Source organism: Engraulis encrasicolus, chromosome 11 (assembly GCF_034702125.1).
Source record: "Engraulis encrasicolus isolate BLACKSEA-1 chromosome 11, IST_EnEncr_1.0, whole genome shotgun sequence".
In the NCBI taxonomy this organism is placed as follows: Eukaryota; Metazoa; Chordata; class Actinopteri; order Clupeiformes; family Engraulidae; genus Engraulis; species Engraulis encrasicolus.
Window position 1 is genome coordinate 31,643,467 of NC_085867.1, and position 25,040 is coordinate 31,668,506.

Consider the following 25,040-nt stretch of genomic DNA (forward strand, 5'->3'; position numbering starts at 1 on the left):
CCATGCTTGACTGAGCATGGGAGACTTTTCCTAGTACTACTCACTTGTGGTTTATCCCAAACTCCGCACTGTGCACTGTGAACAGTGTTGCCAAAAGAAAATCAGCCAAAGTCGCTATGGGCTTGCTGAAAAGTCGCTAGAAGTCGCTAGATGACGTCATGACGTTACGTATGACGTCACAATGTCACGCACGGCGCGCTGATCTAAAGAAAACGTGCCCACATGCCTTCGTCCACAGTACAAATGGGCGGTGCTAGCTACTTTTTGGAGATCAGAGCTAATCTGCAGCCCTGCTTAACCGTGGGAAACGCTTCTGACGGCGGCGCAGAGTCAGAATTATGTGGGAAAACGATGAATTTGTCACTGAAAATGCATGTTTTAAAAAGTCGCCAGATGCACCAGATGAGGTTTTTTTTGTCGACAGTGCCCGGGATTCACTGCGGTCGGTGCGGCCAGCCTGCTAGTGCTCATTTAAATTTGTCATACCGGTATGCATATCCCAAGGAGCCGTTGTGGTAGCTTTTGTGATACGCAGTAAAGTTAAGTGCAGGGTACAGTTGAGGTAAATCAAATATACCTCTGTAACAACAAGACTGATCAAATTCCAAAGTGTAGGCATAACATAAGACTTAAATGACAGTCCCAAAACATTTGGTGACTATATCGAAGATTGTGTAATCTCGGTTTATGTTGACATTTGGTTCCTGTCATACCTTTGTCCCATATCGCTTGCCGTAGCCTCATACAAGCAGATGCACATGTGTATGAGAATTCCAGTGCGTATCACAAAAGCTGCCACACCGTAGTGCATCATGTGTCACGTCTGTCTCTACCCGCCACTGAAAATGCATTGTGTGGTGTCGTGGGGAGGGAGACTGATTTGCCTCTCACAAGACAAGCAAAATAGTCGCTAGATTCGGCCAGATTGAGCCTGAAAAGTCGCTAGATGATTTTTTTTGTCGCCAGAGGTGGCCAAAAGTCGCTAAATCTAGCGACAAAGTCGCTAAATTGGCAACACTGATTGTGAACTGAGGTCCAGTTCACTTTCTGCCACCAGAAGGCAAAATTTGATGGTGAGGGTCCCAATCACATTCTGTCTGATACACTTAATGGAAAGGATGGTTGCTGTGTGTCATCAGTTTACCAACCGTCAGAATACAATTCATCACGGAAACCACTGTTTGTTGGCATTTTTATGGTTGTCTCTTACAAACATGCCGATTGTCTGGAATCAAAACTACAAGTATGACATATTCAACTATCGTGAGCCTTGCATCGTGTAATGTACATAGGGTAATGAAAAGCTATTTCTTCTCACTAGAGGTGCTCCGATCACCATTTTTTGGGTCCGATCACCGATACCGATCACCAAAAATCTTTATCTGCCGATTACCGATCATTGCCGATCACAAAAATGATTTCCTATTTTTTTAATAGCCTATTAATTATCCTTATTGAATACCATTTCTGCCCATAAACCAATCAATCTTAATTTGCACATGTCTATTATTAGGCTATTATTATTATTATTATTATTATTATTATTATTATTATTATTATCTTTCAGACTAGTGTTGGTAATACAGTCTACAGTATTAATCAATGTATAAGTTATTGCATAGAATAACTAAACTATTTAAGATTGAATTGAAACTGAAACATTACATCAAATAGTCTTCCACATACGAGAAAAAAACAACCTGTCGCTTTAAATGAGAAGCCTCGTGAGGAGAGCCCCTCCCCTCTCTGTCACCGTCCACAGTTGCAGTGCTCCACTACCGTTCTGAATCTCTCGCTCAAGTTTTAATCACATCTGTCGCCGTTTGGTGTTTCAGCGACTATCAAACTAATCGACTAACTGCCAATTACAACTTTGAAAACAATAATTGACATGTTTGTGCTGACAACGTGAAGTTGTCGCGTGCTGACCAAGGCAACTACACAGGTTATAACGTAACATGGCTCACTGGCGAGTACTCAATCGCAAATTACATTGTCACTCAGGTAAACGGCGCATGGATCGGAACATCAGATCATTGTTGATGCAGATATGGTTATGAATGGTGGAAATGAAGGGGGGAATGGCGAAAAGTTATAGACAAGCAAAGATGCCTTCTTTTGGTGCAGTTGCAGCTGTGCAGAGCCAGCGCCTACATGCAGCGCCAGGTGTAAAGGCAAATGGTTGCGTGAGGAATTTAATTAAATATCTCTCGATCGGTTTTTTGATCGGCATGTTTTTCCGATCACCGATCAGGCTATTTTTGGCCATTATCGGCCGGTCATGATCGGCAGCCGAGCAATCGGAGCACCTCTACTTCTCACATCCAGCTTGAGATCTGCAATCATATGGTCGCAAGAAAACCAAAACTGTTTTAAATCCTGGTCGCCCCTCATTAGTGAATCACACAGTTGAAGCAGTGCTACAACCCGATTTGACACTACCCATGCACAAAAAGGCACAAAATGCCAGGGCAACACGATTCGCTTTTGAGCTCATCCTTGCCTCCACCTCAGGTGCGTGTTTCCCTACCACGTTTTTGTCATCTGCAGTTCCGGAAAACAAGCCTGTCGTGTCATACAGTGTGAGCATTCTGGTCGCATCCGACCTTCGGGTCATATAGTGTGAGGACGTGAGTCGTGAGATGTGAACTTTAAAACCCTACGATTCCCTCGTACAGTGTGAGCAGGAGCTGATTGCCCGCAATTGAAAATATTGCACAGTGTATGCCTTGCTTAAGTACGGAATTTTGAACACACCATTGGTTAGGCCTACCACCAGACACCATCGAAAATAAATTGGTTTATCTCTATTACAAAAGGGGTATACTCATTATTGCTGTGCACTGTAGGCCTATAGAAGTAGCGCGAAAAGGGCGGTAATGCCAACTTAACACTGCAATTTTTGGCCAGATTTTGCCATGATTTGTTGGTCACAGGTTGATCGTGAGTCTTGCATCGTGTAATGTACATGGGGTAATGAAATTATGGGGTTCTCTTATGTTCTCTGTTATGGGGTTTTCTCCGATATCCTCACTCCTGTCCTTGGCCTGTGCTTGAGGCCTTGCGCTTCACGTGACGCCCCGCCTCCATGGAAAAACAATTCAGTTTCCTTATTGTCAACTTAGCAACAACAGCATTTGGGTAACTTTTCCCCATTCAACATCCCGATTGCAAATGAGAAAGAAAAAAAAAGCCTTTCAATTGCACTGTGGCGATATATTGAATTAAACTTCTATCATCAATGATGTGTTGTGACATCATCACAAGGCCACAAACACTTGAGGAGGACGGGAGTTTGGATAATGGGAAGAACCCTGAGAGTTTTTTGTCCAGCAGTCTACATATCTGACTGCTGAACTACTAATTGATGACGAAATTTGTTGTCAACTATTTTTAACCTGATATAAATTTGCTGTTTTCAGAATGGCAATGGCAAGTTATAATGTATTACTAAAGGATCTGTGCACTGCCATAGTGGTGTAGTACTATAGTAGTAAAGTGTTTTCAATGACTATTACAGCATTCCACAGATGGAACAGTGTGCATTATGGGGCTACTTGACTTTTCATTGTTGCAGCCTTAGTAGTGGGTAACGAGAAAAAAGAAACGTACCAAAGGTGACAATGTCACCCGATACGTTGTTAGGACATTGTTAGGACAACGTGATGAGGAAGTGTGTTCAGCTCATGACTGGCTTTGGTCACTTCAGATGACATTTAGGAAACAGGTCAGGGCCTGGAGTGTGAGGTGCCGTGGTATCAGCGAAGCACGAGGCCACAAGCAAAAGTGAGAGGGCGGGAAGTAGTGAAGTGAATTGGACCCAGACCTAGGGCTGTTCAGAGACTGTCCTCATGGTCACTTGTGTGACCAGGGCCAGGCAACTTGAGAGATATCATTGCTTTCCAGCAAAATGTAGGCAAAAATGCTTTGTAAATAGAGAGCGACTGTCATGTAATTTATTATATCCCTGAAACAAGATGTTATGGTTATGTTATGGTTTAGTTCTGACTGACACATATGCCGCGACCAGATATTTTGTTTTAATGCAATAACTTTTGGAACGGGTGAGCGGATTTGTATCTAATCTTCAGTGCTAACTCTCCAACTTCATAGCCAACTTTCAACGCAGTAAACTTTTGGTGGCACCATAACTTTTCATAACGAACTCATTACATTACGCAGTTTAACACTTTTGGTTGGATCATAACTTTTGGACAAGTTCACATATTTGCACCAATCACTCCTTTGATGGTACATCAACTGATTACATTTTGGTGGCCAAAGCTTTCAGGATTACATGCTTGAAAGACGGATAACTTTTTCTGAATTGAACGGATCACATTTTGGAGGCCTTACCAAATGGTAAGATGGCAAAAGAAATGGCAACAGAAATGGCAAAACGTTTTATGCACTAACTTAATCCAGGAGTTGTGTTGCCTGGTTACCACCGACTAGTCTGGAGTTGACCCAAGCAATTTCTCATAGGAAAGGTGGGGTTTATGATTGCCCATGGCTGTTCATCGGGCGTTAGGAATGTATAATTTGGCATACGTAGCCTATAGCCAATCGCATCAGTTGTACCTATTCAAAGAAACCGTAAGCTTCCATTTGTCAAGTAGTACACGTCATTGTCTTTCCATCCCTACCCACTCTCATTGGCTCCCTTGCTCAGGACCCCACTTTTGGGGAAGAATCCATGCTGTCTTTTATATCTGAACAATTGCTCAAAGCAGTATGGGATTCTCTAGGCTAGGAGTTGGTGTGCTTTGCGGATATACCTGTGGAGGTCAGAGGGTGACTGCATTGGCCTAGTTTATTGTCTACAATTTCCCATAGAAGGGCAATGTCTGGAATCGACTAGTCTCTTCGTTTACCTTTTTTTCAAATGCTTTGATCAAGAATTTTCTTTTAAAAAGTTCAAAGCTTCAAACTAAGTCCAAGAGAATTTTTCAAAGATCCAAAGATATATATACAGGTTTTTTGTGTCTAATTTTCCACTGAAAGGAAGTAACTGAAAGTGTCACACAGTTGATCATGTGGCGGCCCTTTGTGGTTTTTAAACGAACAGAAGTGTAGCACAGCATACATGGTTAGGTGTTTCAGCAGAGCTAGGTGATTTCCTGTGCTACAGGTTTGAGGTCAGGTGATTGGTGTCTCTCTACATGAGACTGGGTCTTCAAACTGAAAACACACAATTTCGTATGTGCACTGCATACTTGTTTGCTGCTTTTTGCATGGGCACCACCAGGGGCGTGTTTGGTACCACAGCAGCACTTTCTCTTGTGCAAACTAGTGGCTTATACTCTTGGCCTGACTGGTATGCCCTGCCAACTGAAGAGCAAACCCCAAATCCCCAACCCACAGCCACAGCCACATCCATCCCGCAGGCACACACACACACACACACACACACACACACACACACACACACACACACACACACACACACACACACACACACACACACACACACACACACACACACACTGACAGAGAGAGAGAGAAGAAATATGAAAAAGTGTTGTTTCTCATACATGATACCCTAAAACTACTACACTGATTTTTTTGGTGTAATTGTGTGATTTTTTAATGATTGTATGATTAATGATTTAATGTTGTAATCCAAGCACAATTTTGATTTTTGGAAAAATTGTATTTGCGTCTACTTTGCGTCTACCTGCTTCATATAAAAGGAGATGTATGTACGATTACCCCTAGAATTTTTAGAGATGAGGAACTGCGGTTTGTTCAGTTTGTGCTTTTCCTGTGTTGGTCACTTCAGATGAAGTTGACAAGAACAGGCGTGATGGGTTGGGGTGTGAGATAGCTGCGAATGCCAAAACACTCTCTGGCTTCCTGTTCGTTGCTGCAACAGTCACACCACTATATTCATGCACAGGGCTGGACTGGGACAAAGAATTGGGCCGGGCATTTTCAGCAAGGATCAGTTCAGCCGGTATTGAGATGGACAGTGAAGCCTGTGACAACATTTTAGTTATCTAATATGAACCATTTTGACCGCAACACCCAAAATGCTTTCTATCTGACTGTTTCGAATAGGCCTGCTGTAGCGGCATGAGGACTGATACCTTTGAGAATAGGGTCGGACCAAAATCATCCGCAGTCCATCGGGTTAACCTGTATGGCAAATGGCCAATCCAGCCATGACGAGTCGAGAGATGTGCTTGTTTTTCACACACTCATGGAGATTGGAGAAGCACAAATGTAATTTAAGCACAACGACTACACTCGCGTGTCATTTTGTAACTAATGGTAAATCTCTAAAGAAACTCCCTCATCCACCTAACACATCTACAAAAAAATATTTTGCAACCTTAAAGGGACACTGTGAGATGTTTAGTTGTTTATTTCCAGAATTCATAATGCCCATTCACATATGTTACCTTTTTCATGAATACTTACCACAACCATCAAATTCTAAGTATTCATTATGACTGGGAAAATTGCACTTTTCATACATGAAAAGGGGGATCTTCTCCATGGTCCGCCATTTTGAATTTCCAAAAATAGCCATTTTTAGCTGCAAAAATGACTCTACTTGGACCATACTAGAAAATATTTGTTTATTACTTAGAAAACTTTCATGTAAAGATCAAATTTCGCAATTGGCAGCCCAGTTTCAATGAGCAGCATAGTTACAGTACCCTTTTTGACCATTTCCTACACAGTGTCCCTTTAAGGTAATGTTTGACATATCATACTGTACAGTACATCATATTGAAGGTTTTAATAAAAAAATAAAATAAAAAAATAACTTTGAATGTGAGTTTAATTATTAATTTAAATTTATATTTCCAATTCTTTTCTACTGTAGTCTTAACTGAGAGCATCACATGAGCACTCATGTGCTTCTTTGTGGTTTTTGAAACGAGTCGTAGCGCAGCACACAGCTATACTACAGCATGATGGGTAGGCTCTAGAGCAGGGCCGGGTGATTTCCTGTGCTACAAGTTTGAGGTCAAGTGATTTCCTTTTTGGTTCGTGTCTCTGCATGTTCCTCAAACTGCACCCACACAAAAACTATTTATCAAGCTCAGCTGAGCTAGCAAACACAACTGCCTGTTACAACTGCTGGATGTTAGGTCTTTTCTCAAATGGTAAGTGAACAACATTTCCCTTGGACACCATGGCTTTGAGTCGGCAAGTGTCAGGAAGAGTGTGACATTTTCAAAAACGAACTCAGCAACTTTTAAATGTTCCCTTCTGTGTCCATAATATTGATGTAGAATTCCAGTTTGGAGGACTATAGTAGATGTTGCACAGTCAGTGCTTCTGCTGAAACATTAATCTTCACAAACACCAATGACCACTTTTACAAATCAAAAGTCAGATGAAATGTGGGACATTCAGGTCATGGCATGGGACAAAGGTCATAAGCAACCGTTGGTAGTAAAAGTCTAAATGAGGGGGAGGTTGGGGGTTATAAATGTGGGCTGTCTTGTTAACCAGTCTTCAGTTTAGATTGCTATCCGCCATTGCTTAATACTGACTTCTTGTCTGAGAGACATGCTACCGGCGTGGGTGTCAAAGCAAACTCTTAGCCCTGTTAAGAATGTGATGATGTCAGTTTCAGTCACATGTTACTAGAAGCGTGTTAGTACTAGTAATGGTTGGGTTAACTGTTTTTGTCTTAGGCTTGAGTGTATTCTTAACCTCTCCTCAAAGTGATCTTTTATGCATTCTACCATAGTCATATAAACGTGTTGTTGCATGATAGTCGTTGCCACGATTGTAAAATTTATTGCACTAAGGACTTTGACCACGGTCTCCTTTTTATGTTTGGGTTGTCACATGGTTTTAATGGTGCACAAATGGGAGTCCAGTTCCTTATCATATCAGTGAGGAGAGTGAGTCCAAAGTTTGAGTTTTTTTAGATCACACATTCAGACAGACACACACACACACACACACAGAGAATAACACAGTGTTTGTGGAAATCCTATGTTCTGAAAATCTTTGCCGAAATGGAATATGGTGAGATTTTTACAAATGGGATATGCTTGTATGTTTAGATTAAATAAGACATTTTAACAATGAATTTATATGTGAAAAGTGTTTAGATACAGAGTGTAAATAGATGTCACCAAAGTACCTGTATGAGCCGTTGTACAATGAGCCATTGTCTGTGTGTTTCATTGTCTGTGTGTTTCATGTTTGTAGTAGATAATTAACTTTTTGGTACAACTAGTTAATAGACAGTAAAATGAGGCAATAGTAAAACGGGTCAAACGGTCAATACCACTTACAAAAAGAACCTTCGTCCTTTAGTTTAAACTGGGAGATATCACTGAGGAATATCAAAACAGCACAGCAGACGATAGCAGAACCCCAAGATTAGAGGAACTGAAAAATGATGACATTCCACCCAAAGTGATAATAAAAAGGAACAGCATGTGAAACCGTTAGAGGCACGCTGCAAAAAAAGAGAAATAGGCAAAAGAGAGATGTAACTGGAGATCAGAACCAAGAAACATCTCATGCAAAGCTCAGGCACCTCACTGGGGGTAAAACTCTCCAGAACACATCATGAGCTTTTGTATGCAGGTTTCTGGTTAGGCGCTTGAGATGTAATTGTCAAAATAAATACATTCTTTGTGCTCTTCTTCCACAGGGTGACATAGTGGGATAAGTCCAACATGGAGGAGACGTCGTGCAATGGAAACCGAGCTGTGGTACTGTCACAAGCTCCTGGGACTGTGCCGCTGAAGAACTTTGTCATTCCCAGGAAGAAAAGAGCACCAGGAATAGGTGTGGAATTTTAGAGATAGCATACCGTAATGTGACTATTTTTTGCCTTTGAAATGTACTACATTTACCTAAATTTTGCATTTTCCAATTGACAGTTGCGCTTGAGCCTTGTGCAAAAGAAAGCAGGGATTATGCTCTCATTGAATCCACCTTAAAGGACCTAATGTTGGATGTGGGGCAGAAAGCCTGCATATGGGGAGATGCCAAGCTTGTGCACAATGAGGATTTACTGAGACAGTTTGCAGAGAAAAGGTAAGATTACTTATTACTACTTAACTTTTAAAAAAAAACCACTAACCCTAAATGGCATTTGTACTTATTGTTTTGTATATTTCCTGTGCACTTCTTATCAGTAAGTGATGTGTCCTCGATTGTAAGTCGCTTTGGCTAAAAACGTGTGCCAAATGTAATGCACTGAATGTACTGTTAATATCCATGGTGAATTAACATGGGAAAGAAATGTGCATTATTCCTTCTCAGTGTCTCAGTCAGTTAATGTCAAATACATGTCAATAAACTAAAGATGATGTTTGCCGATATCTATGTAGCACTTGTGCATTTGCTTAATTTGAGGCTTCATCTGAAATGTATCTTGGTGGTAAACGATTGGTATTTTGCAGAATACAAGATGTATTAATTTGACATATCAGTGGTGCGTCTTAACATTATAAATATATACAGTACATGTACAGTACATGTATAAGTAAAAACTAAAGTAAGCAAACTGATCTCTTGTGAATTTTATTGAACCATTGGACTGCTTAGTGGCATACAGTGGTGTTGGGAAGGGCAGACACACATGGACAATGTAGTGCAGGGATGTCAAACTCAGGCCCGGGGGCCAAACTGGGGCCACGGAGTCATCTTATTCGGCCAGTAAGATCATTTCAAACGTGTATTTCAGTTGACCCACATACACCATTAATATGTGGCGTAACAAGGCTTGAACACGAAATTTGGTGTGTCACATATGAGTGGGCATAGGCCAATGTAACAGCTCACATTATGCAACATAGTATGTGCAGGCACATTAGAACTACCATATGATGGGAAAGAGTGTGTATGAAATTTAAGTATGAGTATAAAGTGCACGCATGAAAAAATTGGTAAAAAATAAATTAATTAATTGATACAAATATTGAATTGTGACTGTTCTAGATGTTGACTTTGGACCTCAGTCAATTTGAGTTTGACATCCCTGATGTAATGTACGGTATCATCAATAGGGCTGTAGTGTACCATCAATGGGGCAGTCATGGACATTCAGTGGAAAGTCGTGGAGAAGAACAATCATACTGAACTATCCTGGTGTTTTTATGTCTGGGCACAACAACATTCACATCAACATATGAATCTTGGCAAATATGTAGAGAGACAAGAGGTGTTGTTTAGTTAATCTTTAGTTATAGCAATCTACAGTATGTTTTGTTTTCATCTTTGCACTTTTCTTCAGATCAGATATGCGCTCCAAAGGCAGGCACCTACGAGAGACGGAGGAGAGATTCTGCTTTCTCGTCGCAACTGGACAAGAAACGGCGGATATTTACCACAATGGCCTGAGGGTGGCAAAATCAAACCAGCACTCCCTGGGAAAACCGTCACATGGCGTGTATTTGTTTAAGCACGTGGATGTCGCCTTGAAATGTCCAGATTTCCAACCAGCTGTGGGCAAAAACATGGTGGTGTTCAAGGTCTGTGGAGGAAAAACAGTGATATGCCTGCAATGTTGCATAATATGCATTTTTAAATACTATTTTGGGGTGTCTTTTTAGTGCAACTACATACACATATCGACATGTACTGTAATATTATGTATTTTACTTACGATGTACATACATTACTTAACCATAACCCTTAGGTGCAGTTTTGTGATTTTGTATTTGTTTTGCTTGGACAGGTGCTGTTTGGAAGAGTGAAAAAAGTAACTCCAAGCCCATTGGAAAGTGGTACACAGGATCCCACGGTGTCTTTTGACTGCCACATGTCTAAAGACTCAGTCTCCCCTCGTGACACGCTGCCCCAGCAAGTAATTGGCTCCTCTGTAAGTCTGACATCAGTATTGTGTTTAATAAGCCCTTTACCCCCCATCTAAAATGACCATTTTATTGCATGATGTGTAATCTCCCTAAAACTTAGTTTCTCATTTGTCAAGGAAGAGGTAGAGTTTATAATTTCAGCGATTTATTTTGAATGAATGAATGATTTATTTCTCTTCATACATCATTTTGACTTTTAAGTACATGTTATGAAAAGTTATAACAGTATTGAGAAAAGGGCCCCCAGTTGAAGCTAAATGTAAGCTTATAAGCCGGGGCCCACTGGTGCATTAGGTAAATAGGTATTGTAGCAAAGAAAAGAAAATAGTCAGGTATACAATATGCAAAGCAGTTATAACAACCCGCATTCACTCCTCAGCATACTACATGGTTTCATAAGACATTTTGAAGTTATGACAGACATAAACTATCCACACACACACACACACACACACACCCACACACACAAACACACCCGCACACAACACATGAACACACTAACACCCACACAGGCGCTAAGGCACAACACGCACGCACACACACATACACACACATACACAACCCAGCTAACCATGGAACATCAGATTTAGCTATAGATTCGTACTCAATTCATAAATTGATGTTTTTTGGAGATCGAGGGCGTCATCTTCAAAGCTTCATCAATTTTGTTACAAATTGAGCCCCCCTGCAGGCAATATTCATATTGGTGCAAGCATACTTGTGATATTTTCTAAGTATTAATGTTTTATTCCGCAAGTGATGGAAATGCCTGGCTCTAGAGATGGGAATCAAATTGCATAGTTTTAAGTCTTCTCTTGCAACTTGAAACATGAGACAGGTGTTGTGACATTTAATTGTTTCAGTTAGTCTTAATAACTGAAAATGGTGGAATACGTAGAAGGATAATTTTATAGAGAGTTAGAAGACCCGACTGAGGAAGAAGATGTCTGACTCTGTAGAGTAAACCAACATATTTAGACTGTTTTGGACACAAGATGATCAATGTGACATTTGAAATTGAGTGACTCATTTATGAGGACTCCCAGAGTTTGTGGAATCCACTCTTTTTACTTCTTCCCCATGTATGGCAATTTGACAGCAGTCAATTTATAAACTGTTTTAAGTACAGTAAATAACATAAAATTAGTTAAGAGGGAGTTTGTTGCATCTGAACCATGCATCAACTTTATTTAGCTCTGAGTTGACAGAATCTTGTACAATTTCTAGATTTTTGTATGATGCAAATAAGTTAGTGCCATCACCAATATGATTTTATGAAAGATTGTGGAGGAATTTACAAAATTGTTTATATAAAGAATAAATAAGAGTGGCCCCAAAATAGATCCCTGGGGGACACCACAGGTTATAGACTTGCAAGAAGAGTTATGGTCATTGCACATATTGTTCTCTGTTGTATAGGTAGCTTCTGAACAAGTCAAGTGTGACACCTCTGATACCATAGTGTTGCAATTGAGAATGTCATGATTTATTAGTATCAAAAGCCTTTGACAGGTCCAGGAACATCTATACCACATTTCCCCTCCTCAATTTTTCCATTTTCAAAATGTATGCTGCCCATTCACAAATTTGATGTTTTCATGAATATGTACTAATACTTGTCTGACCAAGGGGCAGTATGTTTGGCAGCCAAATATATCTGTCGCTGGAAATTCAAAATGGCAGACATGGAGAATAGCCACCAATTCATGTATGAAAGGTGTACATTTTCAAATCTTAATGAATAGTTAGAAATTATGGTGGTTTTAAATATACTGAACATGGACAAGATAACATTTGTAAATGGGCTGCATATGGTCTGGAAATGTACTACTAAAAATAGATTGGCAGAATCCAAATTAAATATAAATGGGGTAGAAAAGTTTTGGTGCGGTAGCAATCTTCTACAACAGTCCGTTAAAAAGCTTTATTAACACCTCATTCATCGACGAACTAATTATAAACAGGACATATACAAATGTTTGTAAATGAGCCAGAACCAATTCTACAATTCTTCAATTCCCCAGCAAAGTGGAAATTGGCTCCTTGATTGGTGTGATGTGTGTTTGCCTGCCAGACACTTCTCTGCAGTGGGCTCATTGCTTTTGCTCTTTGGAGGAGAAAGTCCATGAGTGCTGTGGTTGTGTTGTGTTGGCTATGTTAATGCAGTATTTCTTACTTGTTTACAATCATTTGTACTGTAAATGTCAAGTTCATAATTAGCTCATTTTTTGCTGTTTATATAACGTTTTTAAGGGACTGCTATTCTAAAGTGTTACTGCTTGCAAAAGGGGGTCACTTCTTTAGGTTGAGTCACAAGATAGAGCATTCCAATTACAACCCTATGGCGAATCCAAAGTGGAGATTTGCTTGAGTGTTGTTTTGAATAAATTAAAACAAGTTGATTTGTATTCATTTTAAATGAAAAGCAGTTATAAAACTTGGAAAGATGTTGAAAGAAATTAACTCTTTTCAATCTCTCCAAAAGGTATTCCTGTTTGACTTCAATGAGAAACATGAGTTGATCCCGAGGCCTAGGCAATGTTTACCCTACGCCGTGATTCCCATAGTTTCCATGGATTCGCCTGCATTAGCGGTCATACCAGCATCACCTGCTGAGCTGCATCCAGTTGTTTCCAGTCCTGCTAATGGTAACTAACCTTTTATATACACTTTATTTGTTATTATTTGTACACACAATGTGTGGTGTACTGGCATGCATGATATGAATCCGTAGCTCCCTGTCTCTCTACTTTCATCTCAAAGTCTAGATCAGGTATCAAGTATCCTCTCCTCATACTGTGTCTCATTGTGTTCATACAGGTCCACTGGATAATCTGAAGGCATTTGTGCTGGCAGAAAGACGGGGGAAAGGAGATACTGCCATGGTAACATTCAAACATTTTAGCACCCATGGCCCTCTTGTGACTGACCAGATGCCCCGCGAAGCAGCAGCACTGCCGCCGCCACCGCCACCACCAGCAGCACCACCAGCAGCATCACCACCACCACCACCACCACCACCACCACCGCCACCCTCACTGGCAGCAGCAGCAGCAGCACCACCACCACCAGCAGCAGCACCAGCAGCAGCACCAGCATTACTACCACCACCACTGCCGCCGCCACCAGCAGCAGCAGCATTACCACCAGCAGCACCAGTGGAGAAAATTGTTGAGAGTCTGAGCAACCCTATGCTGTTGCCATTTCTGATTCAGCAGCAGCTCCAGCTCCAACAGAGCTTACACCTTTACAGATCTTTGTTCGGTTATGCCCAGACACACCCTGTGAATAACAACAGCAGTCAATTTGGAAATGCTACTGACGTCAGCCATTCACTCTTTCTTAATCAACAACAAACCCAAATGCAACCTGCTGCTGCCGCCTGTGTACTTCCCAGAGTACAGAGCGACTCTGGCAAAGAAGGCGAAGCAAAGATCCGTACTGTTGTGTACTCTTCCAAAACGGTGAAGGATCCACGGTTGTCCGCACGGGGGTTTGGAGACCCAAACAGGACTGTCATGGTGACGCAACAGAAATTAGCTACAGTGCCTGAGGGCAGTAACATGTTGAGTGCACGGAAAGAGCTTCTGACTCCACAACCTCAGCCCAAAGAATCCAAAACTCCAGCAACTCCTGTTGAAACTATTCCCAGGAGACACCAGCTAGAGGCAAAGTCTTGTGATCTCTCAGGAGCAAATAATTCAGAAAAGCTGCCTTCGCTGAAGCTGTTTAAAATGAAATTTCAGAAATACCAGGCCTATTTTCGAATGACAAATGCAGAGAGGATGCAGCATGTTTGGTCACGGACAGATTTGTCTTTGGATCAGAAAAACTTGCTTTTGGATAGAGTCGCTTTTTATGAACATTACTACGAAAGGTACAAACGAGGATCATTATTTCCTAAAGTGACGAAAACAGACCAAACACTCCCTACGGAGAGGACAAGTGAAAGAAAGATTACGCAGACTAAATCCCACATTGCAAGTAAACATACCAACAGCGACAAGTCAGTCAAGTCTATGTGTTCGCAGATGAAAAAAAGGGAACATACACATAGATCAAATTCCACTAGTGTCCATAGTCTGGGAGAAAAGAAACCGAGCAGAAAGCAAATTCCCACCACACCAGATTTTACATCAGCTCCAGTCAGACCTGATCCCAGAACAGTACGTCTGAACACACAAGAACACAATGGCCTTGTCAATGGCCACCATGTCAGTGAGGCAAAGACAATCACTGGCTCGACTCCAAGTGCTCAACAGCCGATACGCTTGCTACACATCCCTCAGGTATGTCCAAAGAGTTCAGAAGACATAAAAACACAGAGGGAGCTTGACAGAGAAATTATGCGAGATCTCTCTACATTTGTCGAAGAAACTTTCCCGGTTTCCCAGTCCACCATTCAGAAAAAGAGCCTGGAAAGCTTGCCTGAGACAGTAGGAAAAGATGTGTCTCGTCAGAAGGACTTGTCCTGTGGAAATGAGGTATGTTTTGGAGATGCAGAGAGTAAAGGGAAGGGGGAATCAAGAAAGACCACTGAAGGGAAATTACTGGATGTAGGTGTGTGTGAATCAAAAACAAATGATTCCGAGATTTTTGGCAATACCATATATAATTTGTTGTACAGAAGACTGCAGCTGTTGGCAAATTCAGCGCCAACTTACGGAAAGTCTTACCTGGTACCCCAGCAGCCAGACCCTACTAATCCCTCTGTCACAAACAACACCATTAATCACGATAAAGTCCAAGCCCGTTCAAATCACACAGACGGTCACGCGTCACCAATGAGAAAGAATAGCTGGGAAGAAAACAGTATGCTTGGAATCACAATCAAAGCCGATGCCAGAGACCTTAATGCCCCCAGAAGACCACTGACTCTGTCCGAGAGATTCGCCCTGCTGGCATCTGCCAAAGGAGAACAGCCTTTGTCCAGACTTCTGCAGGATTCTATGTTAAGCGATCCAGATAAGCACACAGCGCCCAGGTTAAGCAACAGTGAAAAGTACATTAGCGACTTTAACATCAAGCTGGTCAGGCTGTTGACACAAAAATACAACAATTGCCAATTAAGGAGGAGCATAAAAGGGCATAAAAGGTCAAGGAGAACGGTCTCTGATTTTAAAATGACCAGTACCAGACCTGGTTCTAAGAGCACTTTTAAAAAGGCATGCTGTATCAAAAGACGGTATTTCCGGACATTACCCAGAGCTATTAGATGTAAACAATTATACAGAGCCGTTATTCATCAAGCAAAAGATATTGCTACACTCAAAGTACCCTCATGTACAACTGAAACCAGAAATGAAGCTAAACTACATTGCGGTGTGAATGTCATGACACAACGTGTTGACGGACTGGAGCAAAGTTACACACAAAGCAAAGTAACTTGTAATGACAGTAGTGCTGTTGGTATACCTGAGACGTGCTCTCCCTCTGAACATTCCATGGTCTCTAAGCAACCGTTAGACCTGAAGACCTCAAGCGACCACATTCAAATGGATGTTGCAAGAATCCAGGATAAACAGGAGGCACAGCAAAAGACTCAAAAGGTCACAAGTGAACAAGGTGAAGTGAGAGCGACGAAGACGGACTTCCACTGCAGCGACACATCAGATGGAAAAGATGTTCCACCCAAGAACAGTTCGAGTAGCGACATTAAAACACGTTCAGGGATCCAGAATAATGATATGTCAGAGAACACTATTGACCTCACCACGTCTAATTCAAAAGTAGAAGCAACTCCTGGCACAAAGATTGCATTGCACATCAAAGATGCTCAGGAAGCAACTGCAGACAAGAGTATGGACAAGAAGCGCCTCAACACTTCGATTGACAAGCAAAAAAGCCCATCTGGCTCAGATGCTCAAGAAGTTAAGCTTATTTGCAAATTGCGGAATTACTTGACTAAATTTGAATCAACGGTAAAGTTGCAGGAACCATTGCATGAAATAATAATACCTCAACCCTTAGAACATGCAATGGGTACACAGTGTGATACGGCACAAAAGTCACTGCTTGACAAAGAGGACATTGAAGCACTGAATTCTGAGTGCATGGCCATTGTCTCAGAACTTAACATTGAAATAACAAATTCTGGACCCACTGAAAGCAGCCCCACAAGCAATACAGTGACCTCAACAAGTCAGCCGACCGCACTGCCAGTGGTTGTCAGTTGTTCTAATTTGAACGGGAGTTCTGTACCCACTCAGTCACTGGTAACAGCAAGTAATCCCGTACCTGATAGCACAACTTCCCCGGGCACTGTGTTGGAGATCACCAACCAGTATCCTTTAATTGAACTGAGCAGACCTAAAGTGCCCACCGAACCTCAGCCCATGCAAATGAAAACATCCGACACAGGTCATCATCACATGCAAAGCAACAGCAAGGTCAATGACCAGTGTTCAGGTGTCAACAAACCTAACAACAACCAAAAAGACAACAATCAAGCCACAATTGAATCACGTGAACCTCAAGCTCAAGGCCAAAGGCAGTTTGCTAAACCGTTGAACACTATCACTTGTCAAAGTCATTATAATACTGAGGACATTTCAGACATTCTTAGAGAGGCTGATCACAGGGGAGTAGATGATCTTCATGCCTTGGTATCCAAGGCAAAACACATGCTCAAGTATTTCATTGGCAACTTTGAACGAGACCAGGGTGGCCCAGTCCACTTTGGCATTGTCACCCGTGACGTAATTTTAGAGAAGTACTTGCTTCACCCGCCAGCTCCTTATGATATTAAATACGAAGCATTGAATTCATTTCTAGAATTACAAATGATGGTGGAGGCCAGAGAGTTCATTGAAAACAAAATAAGTTTTCTGTCTGCCAAGCAAACATTCAGGAGTTTGCTCTGGTACGATCCCACTCTCTACGGGGAGCTGTTTAAAGGCAGAGTTGGACTTCAACACCAGTCGTGTGTCTACACCTCATTTCAGCAAGGGCTGAAAATGGAGGGCTTTGGAAAATTGCAGAACTATTACGTGGCCGTCAGCACGTTGAATCAGCAGCTGAGGATGGTCCCGCAGACATCCTATTACTTGTATCTGAAAAGCAAGAGGGAAAAGCTGGAAATCCAGGCAGCCCTTCAGAGTGCCTCCGACTGCGACTGCTTCTTCCTCTCGGTTCCTGTCAGTTCCATGATCAATTTTGGTGACAGCTTAGAACACCTGGAAAAGCTTCAGAACCGTGTGATCGCCTTTGTGGAGAATCCCGCCAACATACCGGGAGCGTTTGACGTGGGGAAGGCAGAGCACCTGTCCATCATCTGCCGATTCATCCAGGAGAAAATGCACTTTTTGAGGAACTCTAAGGTGCTCAACAGTCAGATGGCCTGGTTTGGGCTGGAACATCTTCTCTACGACGCCTCCAAGATTTTGGTGGCAAAGGATATGGCACAGAGCTTGGCCCAAGGTAAACCCATAACGTTCCAGACGGCTGGGAACCCAGCCAATCATAGTTATGGGCCCTCAAATTCTTGGTTTCCGGCCATGTTCAACATGCCACCACAGCAGATGCCACCAATTGCCGGCGGAACAACGTCAGCAGTGCAGCCAGCTGAGATGAATCGAGGCGTTTTGCAAAGATCGACCTCAGATAAGCGACACTATGCACAGGTGAGACCTTTACCGTATGTACAGTACTCTGACTTTCAGCTGGATATATAGTCTGCCTTGTTTCTATGTCATATCACTTCCAAATAAGTTGGTAACACACCTAGCTTATTGAACTGGAGGAAAGATCGTTTTACTCCAGGGAACGGTTCAATAGTACGGTGCTCCAGAAAGGTCACGTGAAAGGGGTGTATGTGTATGTTGTAAATGTATAACTGTAAACTTTTTTTGCGTTTCTTGTGTGCACACAAGAAGATTTCTGATACAACCGAGAGGAGAGACACTTGCTTTTTGTATGATTGAGTATGTTTAAAAACAGTAGTCATAATATGCTAGAACAGCTTGTTTACAGCGTAACAACATTGTAGTACAGTGGAATAAAATGTAATATACTATAATCACTGTCATTCATCATTGTTGGTTAGTGCAATGGAAATGCACATTATGTGTGTTTGTGTATTCATTCATCCATTCGTTCGTTCGTTCGTTCGTTTATGTATGTATGTATGTATGTATGTATTTATGTATGTATGTATGTATGTATGTATGTATGTTGTATGTATGTATGTATGTATGTATGTATGTATTTATTTATTTATTTATTTATTTTAATATTATTTATTTATTTTAATATTATATTTATATATTTCCCAGAAAAGGAAAATTGATGGAGGGGATGGACTACCCCCTGTAGTGAAAAGGAGGTAAGAGCTCGAAAAGATTATTTAGATTATGTAGAAAAAAATGTTTTTGTACACTTTATAATTGTGTGTGTGTGAGAGAGAGAGAGAGAGAGAGAGAGAGAGAGAGAGAGAGAGAGAGAGAGAGAGAGAGAGAGAGAAAGAGAGAGACCGGCCTTGGGTTGAATGTATGTAGGAGTGAGCTACACTATATACAGTATGGTTAATATATGTGTAATGATGTGTGGAATTTCTTCTGTATTTATGTATGTATGCTACTTGACACCTTAATTTCCCCCTGGGACTAATAAATGATGCTACTCTACTCTCTACTCTATATATTTCTGTATATACTGCACAGTACACTGGTGTGTTGGCTTAAAAAAAGCCTATACCACTTCCATTTTGCTTATTCATCTCTGTAATAATATACTCTGCATTTCTGTGTTAATGTGATATTGTCACTGTCATGTAAGACCCATTTCATCTGCATTGACCTTGCAGCCAGAGTTATCCTGTTATGGGCCAAAACAACGAGCAGGCGCTGCCCAACAGCAGTATCGGCATCCCACCACCTCAGGTGAACCTTATTAACCCTGGCCAATTCCAGGCAGCGCAGCACAGCAATAACCTGCTGAAACAGAACGCAGCGCTCCTGAGGCGCAGGACACAAGACAACATCAACACCCCTCCTGCTCTACTTCCTACTCCCTCTCCACGTCCTCCTCTTCTTCCTCATCCCCCTCCACGTCCTCCTCTACTTCCTCATCCTCCTCCACCTCCTTCTCTACTTCCGACTCCTTCTCGACTTCCACCTCCTTCTCTACTTCCACCTCCTCCTCGACTTCCTCCTCCACCTCCTCCTCCTCCTCTACTTCCTCCTCCTCCTCTACTTCCTCCTCCTCCTCCTCTACTCCCTCCTCCACCTCCACCTCCTCCTCCTCCTCCAGCTACAGCAGCATCACCCACTGCCTCCACCGCCGCTGCCACCACTGTCACCACCACTGTTGCTGCTAACACTGGAAAACAGCCACACTCGCACATAAGGGCTTTGCTGATGGCAAAAAACGACACGCCACCTCCATATCAGCAGCAACTCCCTGGCGGTTTGCTCCATTTGCCTGTCATGCACGCGTCTGTGCCACCACCTCCACCCTCGATCACTATGGGGACCCCCAAGTACCTCGCCTGTTCCGTTCCGCCATCTTACGAGGGTGTGATCCGTCGCGTCGCGCCGGAAAAGGGCATGGCACCCCCGCCGCCCCAACACCCGGGGCCACTGGCGAAGCAGCTGAAGAACCCGTTCACTCTGGGTCCAGTTCCGTCTCTGCAGATCCCTCCATCTTTGTGTGCAGCAAGACCACCAGCTCCTCCTCCTCCTCAGCCTGCTAGTCAGTTCACACACGGCCTAGTTAACGCACCTGCTCTGTCCGAGGCCACACCTCTCAACTATCCTTTCTTTGTGTTGAATGGTGTTGTGTTGAATTCCAACTCGAATTCGTCAGGAGCCAACGAAGCTGCCCACAATGATAACAGTACATCAGCAAAAAAAAATGACTGACACTAAAGTGAATTGGTTGAAAACGAAAAGTCTACCATATTTTCAAAAATGTACTGGTAGTTCATCTACTTGTAACCTCTAACCTACAGGGTGTTTTCACATTTGGTCCCTCTCAGCCCTTAAAATGAACTTAAAATGATTGACTCAGCATTTTTGGACATACGATATGTGAATACATCAACCTCACTCAGATCCTCTTAATCAAACCAAATTGAGACCATCTCAGTGGCTTAACAGTCAGTGGTACCAGTTTGCCTGATCTGTGCACTGTGAACGCAATGCAGTCTGGGTGCCTTTTATTCTCTTCATCTGTAGAACTAGTCGTCTATCTTGAATGAAAGTCAAATCTGCTTTCAATTTGTAGGGTGACTACGATTGTATTTTGTGTTTCCAGCAAGTGCTCTGTTTACAACTTCCTTGCACTATCGTCTCCAAATTATACATGGGAAAAACAAGCACAGGCTTAAATGGGAAAACTCATCTTTGTACTGAATGTATATGAAACCATGACAGGACAGAGCGATAACGTTGACCATTACAAAAAGTAAATCTTTAATATTTATCTTAAGTACTAGTAATTACTTTTCACATTCACATTTGATCAAAAAAGTGTATATTGTTTGAAATTCTGTATGATTTTTACATTTGTAACTTTTCTGAAGATGGTTGAAATTCAAAGAGAGCAATATCTACACTGACTATGGTGGTATTATGGTTTTGTGCTGTTTTGGGCAATGTTTTTTTGCACTCACCCTTTATTGAATGTTTTAGATTCAAGGTGTAATTTTTGTACAGCTGCTTTTTGTACATAGTAAACATGGACCATATAAGGAAACAAGTACACTGAAAACATTGTTTACTGTATCAAATGCTGTAAATGCCATTATGGACTTATTTATTTATGCCTAAATATGGGTCATTTTATTGATGTCCAATGAAATGGCCCATGTGTTGCTCCATCTATTTAAAGTCCCCTTGCTTAAAATTAAAGCATTTTCTCCTCTGTGCACTGGAAACGTGCAGTATGTCCACCCGAGTTTGTCTCATTATGTCCAAAGTAACACATTTTCTGTGTTGTGTTGTGATGTTTTTGCTTCAAGATTGTTTTTTTGTTGATGTTTTTTCCAAAGCACGGAAGAAAGTGTGGTGTGAAGTTTAACTGAAAAAAAGTGGAGACGATGTTCTTCCGTTGTGGTTTGGAGAGGTGAGATGGTGATAAACAGAGCGGGTAGTGGCCTGTGGTATGTTGATAAACCGGTATCACAACTTTGCTCTGTGGCCCCCTCATACTTCTCAGGAAAGGAAATGGCAGGTGTGCCATTAAAGCGTAGAGTACTGTAGTAGTTTAAAGTTTCAAATGCAGGCTTTAATGTTTGAGAGATTTAAATAAATCAATCAATAAAATTTAGTGAGTCGCTCATGAAACCAGTGGTGTAGTCTACGTAGAATGCAGGTATACGGAGTATACCCACTTCTAAAAACTGGGATTTCAGTATACCCACTTAAAATTGATTGATCCATTATTTAGAATAGGGCAAATATATACAGTATACCCACTTCAAAAAATGCTCAAATATACAGTATACCCACTTCAAAAAAGTAGACTACACCACTGCATGAAACATGCACCCTGCCCCTCCCCCCACAAAACACAAGTCTGTGAAGTAGAAACGCCTGTTCATCTTCAGCTAGTTACTGTTTGTAAAACAGCAAAGGGATAAATGTTGAACTAGAGGAACGGCACCATAAAACATGAGGTATGCTCTTGTTGAAAGCTGGAACCCAATAGATGCTGCCATACACAGTAGAATAGGCAACACCTACTGGTATATACACAGTAGAATAGGCAACACCCACTGGTATATACACAGTAGAATAGGCAACACCTACTGGTATATACACAGTAGAATAGGCAACACCTACTGGTATATACACAGTAGAATAGGCAACACCTACTGGTATATACACAGTAGAATAGGCAACACCTACTGGTATATGCACAGTAGAATAGGCAACACCTACACCTACTGGTATGTGTGCAAGGTTGCCACACCTGCCAATCGGATTTGACCCATTAGTGAGTGTGTGTTTGGTTAGTAGGGCTGGTGGAAAAAGTTAGAACCCTATTTAGAACCCTCTGTGTGAGTGTGTGCGTGCGTGCGTGTGTGTGTGTGTGCAGATGGGAGCGTACAGTGTATGTAGGCCTACCAGGAGTAATATACGTGGATACAGGGAAGCCAACAGAGGAGAGGGGGTAAAGGGGTAGGGGTGTAAATCACGATACGGTATCGATTTCTTAAATCAGGGATTCGATTTTTTTCGATACTTAAGAATTCCCCACGATACGATGCGATTCGGTTCGATTCGAATTTTTCCAATTAATTTTCCACTACTATTGTGTTATGGAGCTAGGGCATTGCACAGGGGTCAGCGATTCGATTCTTTTCGATTCTTAAGAATGCCCCACGATACAATGCGATTCGATTAAATCGCCGGTCTATACTTCCGATACATCGATACATTACGATTTTATTTACATCCCTATCAAGGGGTCAGTTTTCCCAGGCCCTGAGAAAAAGGAGTCCCAGAATTGGGTCCTTAATATCACATTATATGTATTGTGCCGAGGGCCCTTTTAGCTGATTTTGCCCCGGGTCTAGCCAAAGCTGTCAGCGGCCCTGCGTGGATATACAGATTGGAGTGTATGTACTCAGGAATAACTGGAATAGATTGCATGGAGATTGGAGCAGTGTTGCTTGTTATCCTGTTGCATACTGACAGTCATACCAGGGAAATGGCCTATAGTGCAGCGGCTAACCAAAACAATCGTTCAGTTTGTGATACAAGCATGAAAATTGGTACACATATAGCCAAAGGCATTCTAAAAAGAACTGGATATGGAGCCATCGTGAATTTTCAACATGGTGGCCATAGCAGCCATTTTTCAAAATGGCCGCCAGCAACAACAGTTTTCTTATGAGTAATGGATATAATATGACATTTTAGACACATTTACCATTCATACTACTTGGTAAATGTCTTATGGATAATTTAAAAGTTGTCATGAATATTGAAGATGGCCGCCATTTTCAAGAAAAAGGCCATTAGCATTACGGAGCTGACAAAAGCGTGAAATTTAGAACATGCTTCCTTAGGACCCAGTACTGCACTGTACTGTACTATACTATACTGTAATGTGAAATACTGTACTGTACTGCACTATACTGTATGCTACTGTACTGTACTCTACTGTACTGTAATGTGAAATACTGTACTGTACTGTACTGTACTATACTGTACTGTACTGTAATGTGAAATACTGTACTGTACTGCACTATACTGTATGCTACTGTACAGTACTGTACAGTACTGCACCGTACTGAATGGTACTGTTCTGTACTATACTCTACTGTACGTTTCTATACTGCACCGTACTGTATACTACTGTAATATACTGTACTGCACTGTACTGTATGCTACTGTACTGTACTGTACTTTTCTATACTGCACCGTACTGTATGCTACTGTACTGTACTGTACTGTACTGTACTGTACTGTACTGTACAACTATAGAACTGAAACATGTAGAGCATTCTGAGGTCATGTATAAAGTGTAATGTGTGGAAATGAGTTATGTTACTGTTACCACTCAAATTCGTGAAGGTTAAAAAAAAATCATGTGGCATTTTGTTTGGGTGGGGGGTATGGTAGACTATCCTTCCTCCCAGACTATTTGTGTGCCTTGCATATCAAGAAAATGAGTACCGTAATGACTTTTATAGTATACCTGTATACCATATGAGAGTTGTTGTTTTATATAGATATTTCTCCTATGGGTAAGGGTGGCAAAGACCTACGGTACATGTTGTCCATCAACTGTCAGTTTTGAAGTACTCAATGATTACTGAGCTAACTGTAATGCAACTTGTGACACAATTACTTGGTGAGGACTTGTTTGCAAATTCAGGAAAAAACAATTTACCTCTGCCTACTTACTCAACACCTACTTAGAAAACATTTCCATTTAATTTGAACTGAAGACATACTGTAGCCTATATGTATAGGCTATTGAATAATCTGTAATGCCATTCTAAAGATGGCAGAAATGCACTCAATGTGCACAATGCTACTTGTGAGAATGTAGAATTAGGTGATTTTATGGGTTCTTCATACATATGGAGAGGTCCTGTCCTTTACCCTCTCTCATACAAATAAAAAATATCTGGGACATTAAAGGATGGAGAACCTGCTGCCTTGGACATTATCTTGTACTGACACTTCCCCATTCACATTCCCCAATGCTCACCAAGCATTAGCATCAGTCGTCTATTCTCACCATAGTTTTAGTGTGGGAAATGCTCATTTGAATTCAGAT

At 41.6% G+C, this 25,040-nt stretch overlaps 2 protein-coding genes across 2 annotated transcripts; both read left to right on the forward strand.

Moving 5' to 3' along the window:
* Positions 1–7,124: 7,124 nt before the first annotated feature.
* Positions 7,125–13,819, forward strand: LOC134458248 (protein TASOR-like; the record flags this gene model as incomplete). Its single annotated transcript, XM_063210448.1, has 7 exons — positions 7,125–7,995; positions 8,633–8,769; positions 8,865–9,021; positions 10,223–10,460; positions 10,667–10,810; positions 13,291–13,453; positions 13,626–13,819. Coding segments are annotated over exons 2-7 (1,008 nt in total), but the record flags the coding sequence as incomplete, so codon positions are not given.
* Positions 13,820–13,868: 49 nt separating this feature from the next.
* LOC134458245 (uncharacterized) lies at positions 13,869–21,806 on the forward strand. The gene is made up of 3 exons (XM_063210442.1): positions 13,869–18,427; positions 19,079–19,128; positions 19,609–21,806. The coding sequence occupies exons 1-3, from the start codon at positions 13,997–13,999 to the stop codon at positions 20,663–20,665; spliced, it is 5,538 nt and encodes a 1,845-aa protein (XP_063066512.1). The 5' UTR covers positions 13,869–13,996; the 3' UTR covers positions 20,666–21,806.
* Positions 21,807–25,040: the final 3,234 nt, after the last annotated feature.